Below are 17,366 nucleotides of genomic sequence, written 5' to 3'. Positions count from 1 at the left end.
TGACTCATGTCTTGTTTGCATTTGAAAAAGTATTTAGGCTGAATCCTTTGAGAATTATATAGTGCTCTGCATAATTGCTTTTAGCATTTTCAATAACTAGCAAAAAGATGAATGCAGAATGAAAATAAATGCTTTTGAAACACAAAAAGTCTCCTTCGGTGAGATTTCACGCTATGGTTGGTTGTTTCTAGAAACCTATATTTTACTCAAGCTAAACTTGGTTTACCTAGATTGTGATATTTTTATTTTAGCAATTAACAGAACTTTGTGATCTTGGCACCTTAAAAAAACAAAAAAGACCAATAATGTTTAATTGAAACATCTGCATTGAAACAACTGAAATTAATGTTTGGCCTTTTTTTTTGTTATTTTTCTTTACTGTGTTCTAACATACTAAGCCATCTTTTCCAGTCATAGAATCACTGAATTGCTTGGAAGGAATTGGTTCAATCCCCCTACTCAGAGCAGTATCAGCTAGAACAGGTTGTTCACATGAGTTTTAATTGTCTCCAAGGGTGGAGGCTCTGCAGCTTCTCTGGGCAGCCTATTGTGGAGTTTGCCCTTCCTCACACTTTGAAAGCAAGCAGACAAATAAGCTATTTTGTCATATATTTAAGTTGAACTTCCAAAGTATTCATGCATATGGGTAAGATCCCTCTGAGTCTTCTCCAGCTCTCTCAGCCTCTCCTTGAATGACAGATGCCCCAGTCCTGAGTCATCTTTGTGGCCTGTCCCTGAACTCTGTGCAGCAGGTTCATGTCTCATACTGAGGAGCCCAGAACTGGACACAGCACCCCAGATGTGTCTCACCAGGGCTGAGCAGAGGGTATGGTCACCTCTCTCGACCTGCTGACAATGCTTTGCCTGATGCCCAAGAACTACCGGCCTTTGTGCAAGGTCCATTGATGGCTCAACTGAACATCCATCCAGGACCCTTTTCTGCTGAGTTTCTTTCTAGCCAGTCTGCCCCAGGATGTGCTGGTGCCTGGGGTTCTTCCTCCCCAGGATCAGGACTTTGCATTTCCCTTTGCTGAACTTTTTTCCAGCCTGTTTAAGTCACTCTGAAAGTCAGCGCAAACCATCTCCCGGTTTTGTATCATGGCAGACTAGCTGAGGGTGCACTCTGTCCCATCATCCAGGTCATTAATAAAGATGACAGAAGAGTATTGGACCCAGTCTTGATCTCTGGGGCACACAAATAGTGACTGGCATCAGCATGGGCTTCGTGCTGCTGATCACAGCCCTGCATGGCTCATCATCATTGTGTTTTTTATCTGAAGTCTGTTGGGATAGTATTAATCTTGTTGCATTCTTTTTTTTCCCCTCCAACTGTAATTTGAGTTTGTAAATACAATGCTGCTACAAAGGCATTTTGGCAGTCAGTGAAAAATAGGTACCACCAAATGATTTGATGATTCATCTCTTCCTCAAATGAAGCTGTTTTACTTTGAGGCTTTGTTCAGAATAAGTGGTGAGTGCTGTCTCAAGGGTTTATAGTCTTCAGAGGAGAAGAGGGAGTGGAAAGAGAGCACTTGTCCAGTGCCCATGAGGGAGTCCTTCAGCTGAGCAAGCAGTGGGACTGCAGCCTACTGCCTCCAGCTCTGATGTATGTGCTTTTTCTCTTACTCATTAAAGAATTGGTTGCAGTGAATCTCCCCCTCTGCTTCCCAACTTGTTTCCCATGTAAAAAACCTTCTTTAAGTTTGTAACTTCCTTCTTGGCACAGAGCACTTTTTCTGCCTGTTGAAACAGGGTGTGAGTTTAGTTCTTGGCTACTTTAAAAGAACAAGCCACACTTAGATATAAAAGTTGCAAGTGCTGTGTTGCTGAAATATTAGCTTTGGCTTGCAAAATCCTGCCATATGATGTTACAAGCCCTAGAATGAGGAGAAATTCATCCTGACTCTGTCTTGTGTAGCTTGATCGAAAAGCTATGAGCTTTATTTTCTAAATTAAATATTCTTAAATTGTTGTGGGTTTTAGTTTTGTTTAAATTATTTGATATCTTTGCATCTGAACATAATGCACGATCTCAAGTTGTTAGGTGCCAAAGGCTGCTCATGTGAAGGCATGACTGTCTTTTACCTCGATACCTAACCACTCCTGATTTTATTGTTCCTCTTGCTGAATTATGGAATGGACTTCCTGAATCCAGCCTGAATTCATTGGTTTTTTTTGAGGACGCATTGAGGAAGTGATACTAATGCAGGCATTATTAGTGTTAGCTTGGGCTTTAGAAACTCAACTGAGTAATACCAGTGGTGATGCCATTCAATAGATGCTGTGCAGTGTTGTAGTTCCTTACTGCAGCCCTAATGCTCAGTAAGATGGGGATTTCTGTTCTGAGCTATCTTGGCCTGATTTCCCCTAACCATCCCATTATTATCTGGGCAGTGGTGAGAAATCAAGTGGGAGTGGGGTAAGGATAGAGATGAATTTTGTAATACTGGAAACAAGTGCTGTCAGTCTTGTGTGTCTTGTTTGTTGTTGAGAAGTTGCTTTTACCGTACTTTTTCTATGTATATAAAAGCATGGTCACGTGCATTAATATTTACCATGGGAAATCCACTTTGATTCCTGGTTAAATTAATATTTACGTATGGGATGTGTGTGTGTGTGTGTGTGTGTGTGTGTGTATGTATGTATTCTTTCTCTCTCCCTCTTCTTCCACCCCCCTCACAGCTCTGTGTGTGTGTGTACATATATACACACACATACATGAAAACAAGGAACCACTAAGTGATGATGATGCTTCTGATTTCCATGGGAAGAAAATGGGACAGGTAGTAGCTGACTCTGCAGGTTGTCCAAGACAAGGTTGGACATCTGGTATAGAAATAGTCTGGGGATTTGGAGAGTGTTAATGCAGTTAATGCACAGTTAGTCTGGATCTTGACCAGTTGAAATGTCATTTAGGTGTACCAGGTTTTACTTTTTTTACATCCATGTAGAAAACCTCTGAAAACTGAACCGTTCTTGCTTAAATACTGCAGTAGATTCCTGAGTGTTAAAAGAAGATCTGGTATTTGTGTCTCCCTGACTTTGATGATTCTTGTGTCAAACTGGAGCGATAGCTGTGTTATGATCTGGTTTAAACTCAGAAAAGCAAAGAAAGCTGTGTCTCTGTGCATAAACCGGAAAGAACTTAGAAAGTTCAAAATATTCCCAGAAATGAGATTAAAACCAAAGGAGGTTAGATGTTGATGCCAAAAAATTGATGTATTTTATTTAATAGTGAAAGAGGCAAAAAGAAGGGAAGAGAAAAGAAAGAGAGAAAGAAATGGAAAGAAGAAGTGTGCATGGGGGGTGGGGGAACAGGGAGAGGTGACAGGGGTTAGGTGGAAGCATATCACCCATCCGAGGGTCCCAATGACGTCTCGTTGCTCCCCTCCATCTGGTCTGCTGGTGGTGAAGGTTCCCCGTCACCGCTGTGGCCACGCCGCCACACGCTACGGCACACCACGCCGCCACACGCCACCACACCACATGCCACGCCAAAGAGTACAGAATTTTGTGGATTAATACACGCTTTGGGCGAGGTGGGAATGCCCATGTGTCTCTCTTGCGGGGGCTGGCTTGACACTGTCCCTTGCAACACTGAGGGTCTGTTGCATCATCCCTGGTGCTCTGGTGCAGGGTCTGGGACCCCTTTGAGGGGGGCCCTGTGATGGGCCATGTCACCCCCTTCTGCTGTGGATAAGCTTCCCCCCCCCGTGAGGACCCCTCAGCTGGGCTCCTCTGCACAGTGGAGGATGGGCAGTCACTGCGCCTCTGACCAGTGGCTTTTCCCAGATACCCAAAGCCTTTCCTCCCTCCACCCTTTGGTGCAGGGGGTCTGTGTGAGCCTGGCAGCTGATAGCCCTGGGGCTGTGGTCTTCACCTTGGAGGTGTTAAGCTTGTGCTTTGTGAATGTCCCCAGCCCTGAGTTGTTACTTTATCTTACCTTCATCAGCGATCAGTGTAAGCCCTCAGTCAGGTAGTCTTCTTTGCAGTTTTTGTAATACAGTTTTAAAAGTCCTTAAGTAAATGCTTAAGTCATAAACTATAATATTTCAGTCTCTTGACAAGCTGCCACTTTCAAAACTGTACCTGGTGGCTTTCCATGGCACCTGTGTTGTAAATTGCTAACCCTGTGTTAAAGCATCGTGTTGGAGTTTTTAAAAAGTCGGTGCTGTTATGCCTGAAACTGTACACTTTTTAAACCTTAAGTGTTTTAATACTCTTTCACTAATTAAATGTTACACATCCTAATTAATCGACAGCTGCTGTGGTAGCAGTCATGTATGGAAACAGTACAATGATGTATTAGTGATGTTCTTGAACATTTCTGTTTTGGAATTGGCATAAAAACAAGGTTTCACCTAATGAAGCATTACATCCTTCCTCAATTGATTAGCTCCTAAATTCTTAACACATTGGATTTTTTTCTAACATCGTTGCTTAGCTGTATGGGATGAGGTGTGTTGAAAATTTGGATGCCATCAGTTCTTGATGATGAGTTTCTGGTCAGAATGTCACATCTCTCATCACTGTAAGCTCCTCCTCCTAGCATACGTGGCCACTGTATAACTTCTTACATCTCCAATGCCCTCTGTTAATGCTATCACCTGTCATGTTGAAATGCACATACTATTATATGTAATATATAGGGAACAAAGGAGGCTGATTTTCACATGCAGGAGGGACTACCTCTATCAGAATTTGATTTAATCTGTTGTTTCTTGGTGCAGCCAACAGCTCCCGAAATTACTGTGCTATGACTGTTGGTTGGCAGGGAAGACTTAATAAAAAAGCTGAAAATGTCTTGTCATCTAATTGCAGTAATTTAAGAGTCTTTTGGGCAAAATTCTTTCACAAGGTTTGAACCACTAGTCCTATTCTTCCTCTGAAATTGAATATTTTTCCTCAGGCTCCTTAGAAAATATTGATCAGTGTCTTCTACTTTTGAGCTCACATAAAATCAGTTTCCTTCATATTATTTCACAAACTCAAAACTATCCTGAAGAGAATTGAAAACAGGTCTTGGTAGCCAACATGCTACAATAAAATACTAGTGCAATGTATACCCCTCAAAAAACGGAGTTGTTTGGTATACTCGGTTCTGGCTCTCATTCGGCATCATCTCTGTATGGACCCATGGCCTCCACATGTGGAATGACAACCTTTCACTTCATCTAGAGAAATCTTTAGGTGGAAGGGTCGTTTACTTACACTTTTGTAAGCCTGCTTGTTAAGAGTTTCTTGTGTTAGAGTTTGGATAATAAAAGCTGAGTTTTCCCTCTCTTTTAAAGAGTTGCCCAGTGATAAGAAGTGATGTTGAATAAGTGTGTCTGCTGTGTAGTGGCTATCATTAGCTCAAGAACTAAACCAGAAGGGAACCTGTCACTCTAATCTGTCTGCAAGCTAAAGAAGGGCAAAGATTTCTGTTGTGGCAGGCATTGCAAGCAACAGGAGTTGACTCATTTTATCTGGAAGTCAGTGCTTGGCAAAGCAAATGTCTGACCCTGGATCTTGTAGTGAAGAGATACTTTGTCATCTGTCTGCTGGGTAGGGCTTGGCTTGAATTCTGACTTACTGGTACCTTGTGTGAATTGAAGTTGTGTTGCTCATGGCTTGAAGACCTGGCTGACAGCCATGAGGAGCGTTTGTAGGTGGTCCTACAGCAGAGATCCAAGTGAAGCTGCCCTTGGTTAGGGCTTTCAGCTTAATCATTACTCTCTAAGCTGGTCAGATGGGATGTCTCAGTCTGTGTTATGGACTGCTCAATGGGATGTGTTACTTGGAGGTGTAAGTGGGGTTCTAAGAGTGTTGTAAGAGGTGTGCTGAAAGTTCATCTAGGTAGTAGACAAAGCTCCTAGTTACTACTTTAAATGAGGGGTGAGAGTTAGTGCTATTCTTACTGAAAAGAAAGAAGTTAATGTGGCATTTTACAGCTGTTTGCTCAGTGAGTAACAGCACCTGGGCTAGACAAAACTGGTAGACTTTGTAAAACTAGTGTGACTTTTGGGGGTTGTGTGGGGTACTTCTGTCATCCTGAGAGTAGCAACAGATGTTGACTGCTTCAAGCCTTCCTGGTGCATGGGGAGGTCTTGCTCTGCACAGTAGGCCCCCAGTGGAAGAAGCAGTAAGGGCAGTGCTGAAGATACAGTTGTCTTTTTACTTTTTAGTAAGACACTTGTATAGTTTTGATTCAGAGGATGAGTTTATGGGGGTGACTACCATGTTCTTCTTCTGTTTTCCCAAAATTACAACTTCACTGATTCTCTCTGCCTAATGTTTAGCAATGTTATCCGTACATGATGGGTTGATGGGGGTCACAGAAAAATAGCTTGTGTAACTTTCACCTGAAGAAATAGGCAGCAGCAATGCTTTTTCTTTTAATGAATCCTGAATTGCTAAAAAGACAGTTCAGGAAGATTGCTGTGTGGGGGCTGTGTGTGCTTCAGTGTTCCGACTGTGCCTTGTGAGCTTGAAATTTAAGAACAGTGTGAGAAATTCTTGAAAACAGACTTGTGGATATTTAATACCAAGCCATCAGAAAACCACTTGCTTCATTGTATCTGGTAACACAAGATGGGTGCTTTGACTTTAAATAAGCAGTAGAAGATGTCCTTCCACTTCCCACTGCCCTTTGAATTTCAGCAATGCAAACAATGATTGGTAGAAAATACCCAAATTTTGAAGCTGTACAAAGAAGAAAAATGCTTTTTCTGCATTTCAGGGGGAGATGAGGAATTTAAAAGCCTTCACCCCTTATGTGAATTCATAATTTTTCTTCACTCTTTGAAAAGTTATTAACAAAATGAGACTGACTTTCTTGTGATGCATGCTGTATGAAATTACTGATTTTCAAAATGCAGGGGTTTCTGAGTTGTTTCCATTTCAGTGTCTGTTCCTGTTTTGCTTTCAAATTGTTGAATATGAAAATCTGTGTTAAATTAAAAAAGTAAAAGTGACTGTGTAATTCTTTAAACATTCCTAAATTTTTCCAGATAATTGAATAACCTCTCTGAGTATTTGTGTAATACGAAATTACATAAAAAATACATTAATCTAATTGACATTTATGTAGGAAAGGAATTAGAGTTTCACCACACATTTTTGTGTTACGGTGTGGTTAATTGCTTTGTAACTTAGAGCACTAAGGTAGACATTTGTAAAGAATATGTTGATATTTTGTAAAGAAAGAGCTTTTGCCTGTTAATATAGCCTCACTAGAGTAAACAAGCAAAAATCAGTGGCTGTTAAACAAACTTAAGGATATCTTAGGAAACTTTAAAAACCCACATTTTTTTTAAAGGAGGTCCTTTGTTAGATATGAGGTTACTGTAACGCAGAGTTGTTTTTTGACCATGCTGATTCCTTTTCATGCCTTTAATCCTACTTTGCTGTTAGCAGCTAGAATGATACTTAATGGACAAAATTGGTGTAAGTAAAGGCTTCAAGGTGCTGAAGTTCCTGGGAATACACTCCAAAGAGAAAACAGTTGATGCTTTCATTAGGCATGTGATGTTTATTAGGAAATGTGATATCATCTTCCTGCTTTCTTACAAGGAAAGCGAGTTTTAAGCCGCACAGATGGCATTTTTAGTAGTACAGTTTCCTGCTGTCATGACAGTGTAGGCTGACTGAAACTTTTTCTCGTGATAAAGATTTCAATCTCATATCAAATTTGTCTTCAATCAATGTAGAAATAGTAGTGTAGTAAGCCAAATGGATGCTTAGACAAGAATAATATTACCTGCCATATAGGAGGAGATGGAGGATTAATTGGTGAGTGTTTGTAAGAGATACTGTGAAGATGGAGCTTTCTAGATACATGCAAAAAAAAATACTCCAAAGATATGGTAGAAAGTCTTCAAATATGTTGCTTTTTCTTTTGGCCATTGCTTCTTAATAATCATTGCCAACAAAATAGTTGAATTATATTGCTTGATTTTAACTTTAATTTCAAGATGCTAGTTTAAAATGAATTTATGAATTAAAAATGCTTTTTGAAAACTCCGTGTTTTAATATTTCTGAAAGATAGTATTATAATGCTTTTATCCTTTGGAATAATGTTGCATACATTAGAAGACAATTTTGCAGGTTACCTTGACAGTCTTGACCATCTTATTTAGAGTTGTCTTGAGGCTTGGATGTATTTATTTAAAAACAGAACAAGTTTCCATTATCTTGAGTTGTGTAGAGAATTGTGTGGTCGGTGAGATTTAGCTTGTCCAAGGGTTTATCTGAGTGTTTGCTCATGTGTTAATAAAATGCTGTAATAGGTTGATGGGTTTGATTGCCTCCTAATTCAGTGGTTGTGTGCTTAGACCAGAGCCCCAAGCTTGCTGTCAGAAAACCCTGGGTGAGTGCCAGCACATGTGCAGGAAGTGGCGTGCCTCCATTTGCTACTTTCCCGTTGTCCTGTCACGCACATCCCTGTGCTCCCCATTCCCTTGTTTTACTCATTTGCTCTCAAAACTTGTTCTCATCCTCCTTTCTTCCCACCAGTGACAGAGCTGCCCTTTCCTACCTTGTCCTGCTTTGTCAGGAGCTGTGTCCTTGTGTTTGCCCATGGCTTGGAGGCACCTCTGTAAAGTAGCAAGGTGGTCATGGGCAGTCACTGCTGGCCTTGGTGGGGTGTCCTGTACCCCAGGAAAGTCATCTCTGTCCCTAATAATAGGACCATGGTCATCAGCTCTGGTGGGGACTGTGCTCTGGCAACTGCTGGCTAAACTGATAATAAATAACAGTCTGGAGATAAATGCTCACACTTGGGTAAGTATCTCCAGATAGAAGCACTCCAAAAGTTGTTTTTTATTTTATTATGTTCTGTTACTTTTCACTGTTCACCTACTGATTGTGGTATCTCCTCTGGGTGTCCTGTACTTTCTTCTGTAGAGCATAATTAATATCACCCAGTGCTGTCGTAAAACTAATATCGAATTGTGGTCAAGGTTAAAAATGAATGAGTTTACTGAGCATACATAATGAATCGTTACTTAAGAGTTTTTCCTCTTCTGTTTCTCTCTCATAAAATGAAGGATCTTTTTGTTTTAGAAAAACATTAAGGCACTAGCAAAGCCTCAGTTGCTGTAAAAAGCATTCACTCAGAAAAGGCTGGCCTTGCTCTTACTAGAGCAATAGTGTTGGTGGCATGGATGGAGGGGGTTCCTAAAGGTTTGTAGTGAATTTATCTCATAGCCTATACCAAAACCACAGATCTGTGAATGTTCAGTTTTTCCACCACAGTTGCTAACGCATTAGAACACAAAATTCCTTAAAATAATTTGGCCAGATATGTTCTGCCTTTTTTTTATCCTTCAGTTTAGCAATTAAAATGGGGTTGAATTAAGTCCTTTGACTTGCTTTCAGTTTTGTGCTCTTATGACTACGACTCTTGGACTTTTGCCTATTTTCAGGTGATTTTTTTTCCCCATCCAGCTACCTACAGACCCTGGTCTGCTTAGCTTCCAAGTTTAGAGGAGATCAGGTGCTTTCAGCCCAGTATAGCAAAAGTGCATAAAATAGAGCACTGTTTTGTCGCCCTGACTTGATATTTCAGAGGAGGAAATTAATATTATTGAGGAAGGCAATATTTACTTTTAATTTTTTTTTTTTCTCTGTGAATATAAGAATTGTTGAGTTACTGAGCTTGTGCATTTGTCTTGGGAGAAGTGTGTATGTGTGAGGTGGTTGGACATAGATAAAAATCTGTAAATATTTGTATGCATATGTGGTGCAAACTTTAGAGAAATGTATTTCAACAGTGTCTAAAGGCTTTTTCAGATAAAACAATGCCTTTGCTGGAATTAATTCTGAATTCTTGTTTCTCTTTGCTCATTCTTTTTATTCATATTTTTTAACCAGAACAAGTTGGTTGTGGTATTCCTTGTATTTGTATCTTCACAATTGGAATTGTTATCAATAGATGCAGTTACTGTGATTCATAGTTTTTCAGACAATTAATTGAGATTGTGTGTGTGGAGGGAAACGAATTAATCTGTTGTCTCCATAATTCTCTGTGCCAAATTAAATTAAATAAATCAATTTTCCTTCTTTTCAAATGCATACGCTGGTTCCTTGAACTAGCATCTGCTAACTTGGTTTAGTCATTGAAGATACTGTCTGAAGCATACATGTGGTTTGGCAAAGTTAATATGTATAGAAAAACCCAAATTTTTTCTGCTGCGAAGTGTATAGCACTTGTTCAGTATGCATGCTACCACATGGTAGCACTTCAAAACAGACAAATTATTGCATCAAAAATACTGTCCACATTAGCAGCGGTGCTATAAAAGGAATATTGTGGCTATTTTTCAGTATATTTTGACCAGATTAACCAAAATTTGCCATGTTCATGTTGCCAGTTAAATTCAGAGAAGTGTTAGCACAGAAACTGGATGCTGTCTCTGAGGGACTTCTGTCTCCCTTGGACAGTATGCCTAGTCTTGAGTAAATTTTAGGGAGTTTTATTTCATATGTTTTCTGGGTACTCAGCATTCTTCAAGGAAATAATATTCATCCTCAGATTCATTCTCCTCCAGAGAGTCTTTTTGAGGAGGCTGTAGAAGGTGAGGGAGCAGTAAAGGTCCACTTTGTTCTTGAACTAGTGACCTGCCCTCCTGAAGGCACACGTCATTTCTGCATTAGAGCACAGTTAAAGAACAAATTTGGGAGCCATGAGTCGAGACAAGCACTTAGTTGTGAAGGGCAGACCGAAGGCTACGCAGGTGTTAGTGGTTTGTAGCATAGAGTTGGTTGTTCCCTCCTCTGCACAGGGTCCACTGCAGCAAGCTGGGTGAGGAGCAGCATAAAACCAGTCAGTCTATGGCACCTAACCCTGGGACAAAGTTCTTCCGCTTCAGTAGGGCTTGGCCTTTTAGGAGGCATGTGGATTGCTACTGTTAAAATCACATTTCTTAAGGTGTATCAACTTAAATTATCTTTTGGAAATTAAGGCTTTGAGCAGATGAGGTGTCATCAAATATATTGTCTCCAGGCCACCACTGATGAGGGTTTCACATCACAGTATTTACTGATGGTCTGAATGTGGCCAGGCTGAAATGCATCTCCTCTGATGGTAACGATAACTATTCAAGGACTAAATTTCAGCAATGTGCACATGCATATGTGACCCCGTGAGAGGTGAATTCTAATGAATTTTTGTTGGTAAAGAAACAATTTAGTAATAGATAAACGTGTATCATTTGCCAGTTGTTTTTGAGCTCTAGGGTCTTAGGTTTGTTTGCATTTTAGAATAATGATGGACCTTTCTTCAGTGCCTCAGCTGATTTGTCCTATTCTGGAATTAGGTTTTCAAATAGTGAAATTATTGACCAAGGATATTTTCAGGTATAGAAAACATGGCTGAATTGCCCCAGGGTTAACTTCTTGGCCTTGTATCTGATATATTATATATTATATATTATGTTTTTTCTTTTGTGGTTTTTTTGTTTTTTGTTTTTTGGTTTTTTTTGTAAGGCAGGGTGTATATCTCCTATATGTTAAACCCCAGATAAAGTTTCTAATTTTGGCAGTACTTTCTAGGAAGGGAAAATGTCTTCATGTTATTCTAGTTTTTCTTTAATCTTTTACAAGATTTATTAAATTGGGTTTAGGGGAAAAAATACCCACCAAACTACTGTAATAAGGTTTACTGTCAAGATTTTTCAGTCCAGGCATTTTGGTAATACAAATTCACACAAGTCAATAATTTTCAAACCAAACACTCCTATAGTTTTGCACTTTATTTGCTTCAGACAAATTATGGTAACGCTTTCTAGCTTCCTTAATCTCCCCCCATTTCTTTGCAAACTAACAAAAAAATCACCATTTTAGAGGAAGGAGAGGGTTTTTTAATAATAGAAGAAGAGGGAATCTTTTGTTTATAAAAATCTACCTCAGAAAGGCGCTCAGGAGAGGGGTGATGGCTCAGGAGACAGAGGTTGCACGTTCTCAATGCAAGCAGCACCACTGAGAGGTGCAAACACGGCTGTAGGCTTTCCTCATCATAAGGACACCCCATAACAAATAATTTGTTTTAAAATGTAGGTACACTGTGTTAAATGTGAGGGAGAAGGAGGAAGCATCCTGGTCTGGCTGTTTCCCTGCCCTTTTCTTTGCTCGCCTCAGTTCTGGGCACTCTCAGACTTAGTAGCTCTTTTAGTGTCAACTTTGCAGAGTGGCTTGGATAGGACTGTGACACGGAACAGTGAATTCATTAGAAAAAGTGCACAACTGTCCCAAATGCTAGGAGACTGAGTACTAAATACAAGGAGAAAGCTCTTGCCCAGTCTGTGCTAGGTAAAAAGAGGATATTCTGTAGATTGGGGAAACGATGTAAAAAAACAGTGGTAATAGTATCAACAAAAGCAACTTGGGGGCTGTTACCCATTTGTGCAAGTTGGCAGCTTGTAGGAGCTATCTAGCTACTAATACATGTTATAAAATATATATGTTTGGTTAAAAGAGTTTCCATTTCTCCCTGGTGGGGACTGCATCATGTTTTAATTTCTGCAGTTGTTTTCCCAAGGCAAAGATGTTAGCTATTGATGCTTTATTGGTTCTTTGACATTTTTTCCACTATTGCCTTCATTATCATCTAACTGCTAACAGTCATGAGGGGAGGAATTGCTGACATGAAATCTGGATGGTTTTCAGTGAGTCCTTTTTCTTCTGGACAGTATCTCTTACATCGTGTTTAGTTACATGTTGCTGGGTGTACTGTGTTTAAGAAAAGAACTTGTCCTGGAACTTTTGTTACAAGTTAGCTCTCAGATGAACACTTTTAAGAGCATGATATGCCTGCATTCAAGTTTGCAAAAGATCTGGATGTTTTCCTGCTCTTGATTATTACACTTCTCAAGGGGGAAATTGTCTGGATGTATCAGCCACATGATTTCATAGGAATCTATGTCTAAGTATTTTTTCCCCATCATTACATGACCACCTCTACTTTGACAGTGTCCACCATTACAGGAGAATTGCCACTGCAAGGAGCAGTCTAGCTCAGCTATCTAAAAGGCAACATTTCATTTAATTTCATTTAATTATCACAAAATCCTTTGTCCATTTCAGCTGCTTTTGAAAATCCTTTCTAGTTTTTCCTCTTCATGACTTCATCTGGCTACAAAGGATCTAACTATAATTTCATTTTTTAGCATGTTGTAGCAAGTAATGTGAAAACAGGTCATACTTGCTTTCCACACAGATACACCTTTGAAAAGCATTTTTTAACCAAAAGAGTTTATTCTAGCTACATTTAATAACTGGACCGTACACTTTCTTCAGTTCAAAATCATGGTTACAGCAGGAGTCTTCTAGTTTGTTCAGGAGGAGGACTGTGTTCTTGTTTTAATTACAAAATTTAGAAATTTACCATCTTCACCTCCAGAAAAATCCACCAAAACCTTTTAAGTTAAATGACTGAGCTTCTTCAACAAACTAGATCTTAGCTTGGCTTTTGAGACAAACACTCAATGCTGAAGCATTGGGCTCTGGGTAAGGAGCTTCAGCCTGGCCTCTGTTTCTGGAAGTAGTACAATGAGCTTGCTTTGGTCTGGCAAGGGGGAAGGTTTTCATTCTGACTTGGAAATAGCTGTTGGATCAAATGTGCACTCTTCTGCCCTGAAGAGTGTAGAGGCATCTCCAGATTTGCCTTGGTATAGAGACAGGCACATGGTGCGGCCCTCTCCTTTACTGGTTGAGTGTTAGAGGATTTCAGAATGAAGCCTGGGTGGTTTTGCTGTATTAGTTTTGGGATGCTGTATTATCATGGTGCCCTGGATAAAACACAAATTTTAAGTAATTTCTGTTAAGATGCTATGAAATAGAATGCAATCACCAGCATATACTGATAGAAGAAGTCTGCAAGGGTTTCTGTAAGTATACATGTATACATGTATACTTACAGAAATATTCTGTATTCTGTATTCAAAAATACAGTCAGATATGGCAATTTAATGAGAAGGGCCATAAGACTGCAGAATGTAGTTTGTGCTGCAAGGGTGAGTGATAAGTTGGAAAAACATTTGTCCAGTCTTGAAGAATGTCTCCTCATATCTTTAAACAGTATGTTTGGATTTTTTTTCCCCTTTTGCAAGGATATGAAGTGGGGTCTGAAAATGTACCACATTCTGCGTCTAATTAATTTGTGTTGCTTTCTTTTATAATGAGTATCATATTTTCATCTGTACAAGGAGAAGCCTTGAAAAAATGAACCAAAAATGAATGCATTGTGTGTGTGTGTGTGTGTGTGTGTGGTGTGTTAGTTATCTTTCTAATTTTTGCAGCTGCAGACAAAACTTAAGGATTGTGTAGTGTTATTGCATTTGATTTCCTGTCAGTTGGCTCCGAGTGTTGGTTCATCTGATAATCACACTGAATTCTCTTTCTTTAAATTTAACCAAAAGGCACAGTGTCTGTCTGTTTAAATGGTCTGATAAGTGATAAGGTGTGTTGTTCTGTTTGATGGGATTATGTGAAATATTCCTGAATAGAACTGTGCTTCATGAAGGTGATCTGTTTGAATGAAGCATTTAATAGAAATAGAATTTATGTGTAGGTACAATGAAACATTGCAGCTGTTGGTGTAAAAAACCTTACCAAAAAATGTTCTCTGCTTGTTTAAGGTGACTTGCGGTGTATAGATATATGTGTATTATATACAATAATACATACATGCATGCATCCTTTGCATTTATATATGCCTAAAAAGAAGAAACAGCGTTGAAAATTGGAAAAAAAAATGCAATCAAAACTATTTAACAGCTACAGCTGGTTCCCCAAACTCTAATACTGAAAATGTAGTTTTATGTTGTGAAAAAGACAAGAGTTTATAATCTATTGCATATACTCATTAAATAATTCTCCTTTTGATTCCAAAAGTTACCTAATTCCAGACAGCATTGCAACTTAAATCACAATAAGTCTTTGTTACTAAATGGTAAAATGTAACTGCTTAATGAAACTCAGTATCAGATTTTTTTTTTAATTAATGAGGAAGGTAATGCACGCTGTAAATGATGTGTAACAGTTTGTTGATCACTTTAGCAATTAACTGCAGCTGAAAAAAGTCTGCTTACTCAGGCTGGTCTTACTCTCATTCTCTGAGGAAACTCTGGATTTTAATGAAGACAGTCCAGTGAGTAAATAAATTTCTAGGCAGTTGCAAAAATGAAAATAAAATACAATTTATTCATTTAATATCAAGCTTTCTCTTTAAATAGAAAAGTTTGTGTAAGTTTACTTTTTAAACATACTTTTTATTTAATCTAGTTCAGTACCAGATGGAAATGATGCGAAGCCTTCGCCACGTAAACATTGATCATCTTCACGTTGGCTGGTACCAGTCCACATACTATGGCTCTTTTGTCACTCGTGCCCTCCTGGACTCCCAGTTCAGTTACCAGCATGCAATTGAAGAGTCTGTAGTTCTCATTTACGGTTAGTATGAGGTTTCCTTTATTACTCTTTTCCCCTCTTAATATTATTACTACTATTTTTGTATTCTGTCTTTTGCCTGTAAGAGTAGCCTGGCAGGCCTTTTCGAGTAAATACCAACCCTGTGTCTACGGCAGCCTCAGCAGCAGCTAAGTCTAGACAGGGTTTCCTTCTTTCTGTTTATTTTTCTTGCTATCAGAGCCCTGATGTGTACGTTTTGGAATGCTGGAGTAGCTGCTTCATTTTTATTCCTTCATCTCCCCTCCCTCGTGGAAGGGGCTGGTGGAACCCGACCAGATGTCTAACAAACCCCGCTTGCTAGCGTGTCTGGCTCTGTACGTGACTGACCAATCATCACACGAGTTGCCAAGTTTTTTTATACCTCTGACAGAAGCATACAAAACCTGGACTGTTTCTTAGCACAAAGATTTTTTTCTTTTCTGCCTATTTAATGGTGTTTCCTCAAGCTCTCCAGACCAGATGTTCTGTGCTGTATCAGAACCGTAGGCAATTTAACAGCTTTATAGCCTCCCCCTCCCCAAACACTCACAGTTTGCCATATCTGGCAGACTTGCATATAGTTTCCAGCTGAGAAGTAAATGTAACGTCCTGAGTATCTGTCAGAAAAAATACTAATGAATACGATCAATCTTATGAGCTGCCCCAAAATTGTTTCAGTATGTTAACAATTGGATTACAGTAAAGAACAAGTTGTTAAAGTATACTTATATTGGCTGGAAACATTGCATCATCAGACCTTGATGAATTTTCCACTTGTTTCAGTCTATTTTGGTTTTCATTTTATCACCGATTGCTAAAAGTTTTACTGTGTTAAGTTTCAGACAACATGAATGTTAACACAGCTTTTATTCTCGTGTTGGCATGCTTCAGCCGTTATCATGCTGCAAGTGTTAAGCTTCTTTGTCCAAGGAATGTAACAGTTTGTTTAGAAAATTTCCCCCTAAATTCAGCAGAGTATGTCAAGGCAAAATGAATCTTTGTATACACCAGTTACATTGTCATGCACAAAGCAGCATGGCAACTTGATCGGAATTAGCTTATTGCTACTCTAAAATTACTCTTTTTTTGGTGTAAAATTATGTTTAATTAATATTTTAATTTACGGCAGAATGACTGGAAGGGAGACTCTTTTTTTGAAATGAGGTCACTCTTACATAAGTTCTGTGGATAATTCATATGAAAAAAGAAAATGTGAATTGGACCTTTAATGGGGAAATAATACGAGTAGAATGGGTCTAGATTCCCCTCAAGTTCTCTAAGTTAAGTTTAGTAATTGGCTTCACTGTATATTGTTGTATTTTACATTGCAGTACAATAGGACTACCTCTGCTGTAGTATCTTTTCTGTGTTTGTTGCCTTAATTTTTTTTTCCACTAGGACTTATTAGTAATTTTCCTTCTGTTTATGTCATTCAGATATTTAAAATGAAAACGGCACTCTGGGTTTGGTAATAATAGGCTTCCTTCCATTTTTAATAATAGATCCAATTAAGACTGCCCAAGGGTCTTTGTCACTGAAGGCATATAGGCTGACTCCCAAACTGATGGAAGTTTGCAAAGAAAAAGACTTCTCTCCAGAAGCGTAAGTAACTTCAAAGAATGTTTTCTCATAGGGTTTGCTAAATTATTTGGGATGCAGAATGGTACCCGGGATTATGGAACACTGTATTTTAAAATCTCATGTAATGAGTAGTGTGTGCTGGGGAAAATGGGCCTAAGTGGGCATTGATAGGCATGCAGTGGCACAGTGCGCTGAGAAGGCTTGAAAGGCTGTCTGGGCATCTCTGTAAGTGGTGGAACCTCAACTGGGTTTGGGGCTAGTGAGTGAATGTGCTCTAAAGACCATAGGGTGTATAGCTGTATGTTGGAACAGAGCCAAAAGTAGAAAAAAGAAATGTAGGAAGGGAAATAGTTGG

The 17,366-nt window shown here is 39.2% G+C and overlaps 1 protein-coding gene across 1 annotated transcript in view; it reads left to right on the top strand.

Moving 5' to 3' along the window:
* The window catches only part of EIF3H (eukaryotic translation initiation factor 3 subunit H), a 91,199-nt gene that overhangs the window by 58,723 nt on the left and 15,110 nt on the right, over positions 1–17,366 (top strand). Inside the window, exons 3-4 of the mRNA XM_039549443.1 lie at positions 15,266–15,433; positions 16,933–17,032. Of these exons, the coding sequence (XP_039405377.1) occupies positions 15,266–15,433; positions 16,933–17,032 (268 nt within the window). The remainder of the gene's footprint in view (positions 1–15,265; positions 15,434–16,932; positions 17,033–17,366) is intronic.

The sequence above is a fragment of the Corvus cornix genome, chromosome 2 (assembly GCF_000738735.6).
Source record: "Corvus cornix cornix isolate S_Up_H32 chromosome 2, ASM73873v5, whole genome shotgun sequence".
NCBI classification, from domain to species: domain Eukaryota; kingdom Metazoa; phylum Chordata; class Aves; order Passeriformes; family Corvidae; genus Corvus; species Corvus cornix.
This window is presented reverse-complemented; position numbering and strand designations above follow the sequence as displayed.